Consider the following 6,000-nt stretch of genomic DNA (forward strand, 5'->3'; position numbering starts at 1 on the left):
TATGCAGTCGGAATCGTGGTATATATCGTGATAACTTGTGCCGTGATTCAGTTCGATGTAACGCCCGCCAGACGTTCCGATCTTTTTTAATTCGGCCCGTAACTCATCCACATAACCCAGCTGTATTACCGTATTACGATATAGCACCACAACTGGTAAGCTGAGATAACAGCAGAAACAGATACAACGTGCCCTTAATTACCAAAAGTGAGCAGTGTGATGACTGTGATCGGTTTACAATACAGTCAGAGATATTGCCATTTCGCACTCACATAAGAACGTGACCTCGAGTCGGGTATCATAACACATTTCCCAAATGATAATGTCGAGTGCGGAATCTCTTAGTTATTGATGTAATTGACGATGAATTAGCTCGGTTGTTGGAGTAACGACTGGCCGTCTTGCTAATCGTTACTCGGCCTCTAACACATCTCCTGATTGTCACGGTTTAATATTCGCGCTAATACACCTTCGCCTTTGCTATGAACTGTTCACAGATCGTTTCTGTGGACCTGGATTAATTCAAATTATGCACCATGAGTTTTGATTCAACTTAATATCGTTTGCTAAATTGATGTAGCATTTTTGCTATGTAGGGATGGTAAAGAGTAAAGACCAATGTGTGCGAAAGTGCGATGCAATCGTTAATGTCAGTAGCCCGTCTCAGGTCCAGGCTTAGGCTCAGGCTCGTAAACGAAAAAGCATTCGCAAAAGTAACAAATGCGGATTATCCAGGACTATATCGTCTCGTTATTACCACATTACTTCGAATATTTATAGAACTGTAATGCATAGCTGATCGCTGAGCGGCCTAATTTTTCGCGCCTCCGATGCGTCTATGATTGTTTTTATTTTCGGCTAAATGTGTGAAAGCAGGACAAGAGATAACATAGCACTAAAAGGCGGGCAGTCGTTACTCACACAACCGAGTTGTATGAAATTCATTCATGTACCAAACTACCAAACAGATTCCGCATTGGGCATTTGATTAAAACAAAGCAAGATCCCAAGCCGAGTCGTCAATTTATTTGTAACGCGAAATAGCGCGATGTTCCGCTGCGTTGTAACATGATACCTAAAGTACTCTCGTTATCACAGACGAGAGAAGAATAGGAGAAAAAAAGGGGTATATCGGCATTGATCGTTCAGTGAAAACACTCGCCGTGCAACAATTACGAATGCGCGATTATGCCAAGAAATATTACCTCTAGATTTAGGATTCACGAAGGGAGGGTATTTTCGTTTTGAAAGGGGGGTGTTTGGACACCCGAAACACCCCCCCTGGCTACGCCCCTGAGCTAAAGGTCTTGCTGTGGCTGAAATACAATCCAGTTGACCAGCGAATTCCGTAAGCTTTTCAGTACAACTTTTAATAAACTGAATAATGAATTCAAACAAGCCCTACAGTATCTACTTGACAGATCATAACATAGACAATAGTAAAAATCATCTCATGAGGATAACAATAAGCAGTTTATAGCATTATTAGGAAAGGTATCCATAGATCACGGCAATGATCACATATCAAATCTAGACCAAAATGTTCCGTTCCGGTATCAAGAAAGTTGGGCTAAACTGCTAATTGAACTCACTCTTTTGGGACTTGATACCATTGACGGCTGCAAGCACTGAAATTAAAAACAGTTGCAGTAACATCCAGATATCCCAATCAGCGAAATCTCAATTGGGTGCCTTTACCGTGGCAATGTTCAACCTTCTATTTACAAACAATGTAAATATCAAGCATGCGACACATTCTATCTTACCAAAGAATTTCACTAGGATCAGAAAATTTGGCCTAGGGTCAGTGTTTCTACCCAGAATCGTCTGAGATACACACGAAAAGTAATCATAATTGATTTTCAATATGTTTTAACATGAACAGTAACCTCTGTCTGGGGAAGAATAGTACGTAATAATAATTAGATAGCAAGTAAATATTTGGGTCATGGTTTTTAGGCTAATTCTAAGTGGGCAGTAGGAATTTTTTATATACCGCCATACTTTATCAATGCTGTCAGAAGAGCACGAAATATTCGGATTTTATCTGAGAAGTTTGTCAAAGCAGGCAACGGATTGAACGAATGCTGTATAATGTAATGAACGCATACTGTTCATTACTCATTCATCTACATATATATAAAACATCAAAGTACAGGCCTATGCAACTTACGTAGTATAGCGAATACAATACTTCTTGCATGCATCACTAGATACTGGTACCGTGGTATTACCTGAAAAATAGACCAGAGTAAAAACTTAGCTGGCATTTCATGAAGGTCATCATTATCGTCATTACTTTATCAACATTTTTTACATTAAATCAATACACCACAAGATTGCGATATAATGAAAATATAGGAGGGTGCCGAAATGACTTGGAGTAGTTTTTCAATCAGACATCCACCTTGGCCTACAGCAGTGTTTCTCAAACTTTGGTCGTGTTACCTTTTGATGTGATTAATCTAGACTTATACCATATTAGCCTTGGTAATGAAGTAATAATATGTTCATTGTTCAATTAGTCTTACTAACATACCCATGTTCATGGTAATTTACGTTGGCGCCAGTACCAGATTGTGGAAACTGGAAATTGCCAAGTTTATGTATCACTTCCATTGCAGTACCCGCCAAAAATTTCAATGACTTTACGTCGGTATCAAAAGCGCATAAGTACTAAGTACAGCCCACGTGCATCTACGTCGTCCAACTATTATATATATGGTCGGAATAAAAGCTCATTGCTCCATCAAATATGCCGGACATCCGACAGCCGTTGAGAATGTCCACATTCAAGTCGAAATACAAGAAAAATTCACAATCATGGTACCCACAGGTATCACAAATGATTGAGACATGTCACAAGCAATTTCTACTGAATGAATACTAGTCAGCCCTTAAGTTTACCGGACCACGACCTGACATATCAATCGCATCTTCCGTCACACGTCACATCATTTTGTCGCTTGTCCTTTTATATTATGTTCTTTTATTCTTCATTCAGTGTGCAATGTGCATGCCTCCTCTTAACATCGCCTATGCCCAGGATGGTGTAAAGACTATTCCAAGTGGTTTCCCCACCTTCCCCTCTTTTCATTGGTTGCCAGTTAATTTGGCCGCCGGTAAAATCGGCCTCGGTAAATTCTGTATGTGATTGGGTACTGGAGTTACCAACACGCGGCTGCAACTCCAATGGGTGCGTGTTCCAGTCCTCCGACAGAGGTCGACCTAAGAATTCCTACGTAAGTGTTGGAGATTTAGGCTCCTCCTCGTCAACTCATCCGCGTAAGCAGTGTCTTACAAAAAGCTTAGAAGTGGGCCGTGCTATAAGTCGGCAGTTACGGAAAAACTGAAGAATATCGGCCTGGTGTAAATGACCATAGTATTTCGGGATGATGGGTATTAGGGTTGGGATTAGGGTTACGCTAGGGTTAAGGTTCCCCTCCTCCAACCCTAATTAACATAACATAACATCGTTGGGTTCTATTTTTCATCTGAACAAGTCACACACAATGTACAATGCGATAAGACACAATGTGATGTCATGAACAGATAGGACTCCTATCATAGGAGGATGTCGAACGACACGCATGAATAGCGATCCTTTACTCTAACATCCACCTCGGCCTAGAGTGCCCGATGTCTTTTGAAGTGCCGATGATCTTTTTGAAGCCGCGGCCCTTTCTACTAGTTCTTTCCATTGCTTGCGGGTGCTTTCTTTCGTCAGGTCTTTTTCTGGGCTTTTTTGTCACCGTAAGAACGGCAACGGCGGGGGAAAAGGAGCCCAGATAAACCTCCGACGGGAATCGATCCGGGTCCGTCAGATTGGTGGGCGCTTATCTTTACCACTACGTTATCTCCCCCGCCCGCTACCGAACCGTAATACCAATACCCCTCTCCCAACCTAGTTACAATAACAGTTACCATAACATTACAGAACCATAACCCTAACCCCTAGCATCGTCCCGTCACGTGATCTTATCACGCCGCGACCTCGTGATCTACGCATCCCCTGATCTCCAAATCAATTGATAATAAAATAATTAATTCACGTATAAAAAATTCTACGAGGGCCGAATTTACCGATTCAATTCGGCCGTCGGTAAATTCGGCCCCGTAAATAACCGCGCTATCTCCCGCGATTACGCGATATAGGCATACCCTGACCACCAAATCAATTGATAATAGTATAATTATGTAATCAATTCATGTTAACGGTTGGTAGTACATTTTAATACCATATTCTCGGAGGTCCGAATTTACCGAGAGTCGAATTTCCGAGGGCCGAATTTACTGGCAACCACGACATCATCATATTTATATATGGTTTCCTGATTACACGAACGGATACTCTAATAATGTGAATGCGGGCCTACAAAAACTGAATACTAACCAGAGACTTTCTCAGACACAGGTAACCTTGTTCGAATTCAAAAGATGACTACAAAAAATGCTAACCTGAAAATGTAACCATGGCAATTCCGCAATCACCAATGACGTAACAATCACAAATATACTGTAATACACAAGGTGGCGCTTGCCTACTACCGAGTAGCAGAGATGCGCGGATTTGAAATTTAAATAGCTGGTTCGTGGTACAGAACTTGAATATAGCTTTCAATACAACATCCATTGTAAATGAATATTTATTGAACACGAAGACTTTTCGGGTGCCTCTTTTCAAGAGTTAACGGCACACTAAAGGGATTTATACAGATCTGAATGCAAAAACCAAAAAGGCAAAGTATGACGCAACAATTAAAATCACAAACCATGAAATTCGCATTGTACGAATGGTAACAATAGCAAACTAGAAGTATACGTACGGTACTATAGTATCATAGCTATGATAGTATAACGCGAAACAATAACTTCATATTGTTAATTTATTGGCTAAAAGCTTTTCGACTGGCCCTCATCAGTAGCGAACGTCAGTGATAGGGTGGATGAAATTCGAAATGTAAGAACTATTTGTGCTCTTTGGGCTATATGTGCTCGTTAACGTTTGTTTTGTATCGTATCTTGCCCGTCTACTAATTGTTTGCTTTTGTTATTATTACGTCATAGACATATAATAGTTCTTATATTTCGAATTTGTCCACCCTATTGTAGCGTACCGCTCCACGATTATCCTAATTACCCTCGCTGAACACTGATTTGATTATGCTTCTATACTTGTTGCTGTTGCGAACCTATGTTGTGGCAGTCGATTTTAGTCACCGTCCCGGGCAGTCGCTTTTAGTCACCGTCCGAGCCAGTCGTCTTTTAGTCCCCGTCGGACGAGCATCGTTATGTTTTAGTTGTTTTATTAAAAGAGCAATGCTGACTTGTCTACTTTGACTTATCGAGCCGCGGACCAAGAAGAACGCGCGCCCACGACAGAGCACGCTATACTATCACTGACGTTCGCTACTGATGAGTGTCAATCGAAAAGCTTTTAGCGAATAAATTAACAATAGGAAGTTATTGTTTCGCGTTATGCTGAAGTTCTGTACCACAAATGGCTTGTTCAGGTACTATAGTAGCAACGCAATTTGTAAATAAACAGTTGCTCGCACGAAACAACACGCACTAATGAGAAATTTGTAGAGGAAATCTTTTTGTCTGCATAAAATAGGTTTGTTCAACTGAATAAAAGTAGACTCCAACACTTCTAAATGAAACAAAGACCTGCCACGCGCAATGACAGTGAACATATTGTCATTATAGTGCTGTGCATGGGCGAGGTTTTCACTCAGATGCTGACCGATTGACGAAGCATATGCTTGGTAATCGTCATAGCAGTTTGTTTTGGCAGCCAATTTGCACTGACGTGCGAGCTCCGTGCGATCATTTGCGTATGTTTTTGACCGAATCAATTTGGGGATATGCTGCTTAATACGCTCAAACAATCTTTGAGATGTACGTCCTACATACCTACTATCACAGTGGCACTTGTATTGGTAGACAACATTACTTGAATTAAAAGCAGGAAGTACATCTTTTCGAAAGTTAGGCAAC

The 6,000-nt window shown here is 40.9% G+C and overlaps 1 protein-coding gene across 2 annotated transcripts in view; it reads right to left on the reverse strand.

The window, feature by feature from the left end:
* Positions 1-4,457, reverse strand: part of LOC145439031 (uncharacterized) — a 39,548-nt gene extending 35,091 nt beyond the window's left edge. The window contains exons 1-3 of one of the 2 annotated variants that reach the window (XM_080316491.1): positions 4,394-4,457; positions 2,174-2,234; positions 1,593-1,628 (exon numbers count right to left, since the gene is read on the reverse strand). In XM_080316491.1, the coding sequence (XP_080172617.1) occupies positions 1,593-1,628; positions 2,174-2,207 (70 nt within the window). In that variant the 5' untranslated portion in view covers positions 2,208-2,234; positions 4,394-4,457. Of the gene's footprint in view, positions 1-1,592; positions 1,629-2,173; positions 2,235-2,918; positions 2,952-4,393 lie in introns of those variants that run through there. The other variant, XM_080316490.1, reaches the window with a different exon arrangement.
* Between the last annotated feature and the right edge of the window lie 1,543 nt (positions 4,458-6,000).

The sequence above is a fragment of the Botryllus schlosseri genome, chromosome 5 (genome assembly GCF_051294905.1).
Source record: "Botryllus schlosseri isolate E-star chromosome 5, Bs_hap1, whole genome shotgun sequence".
Taxonomy (NCBI): Eukaryota; Metazoa; Chordata; class Ascidiacea; order Stolidobranchia; family Styelidae; genus Botryllus; species Botryllus schlosseri.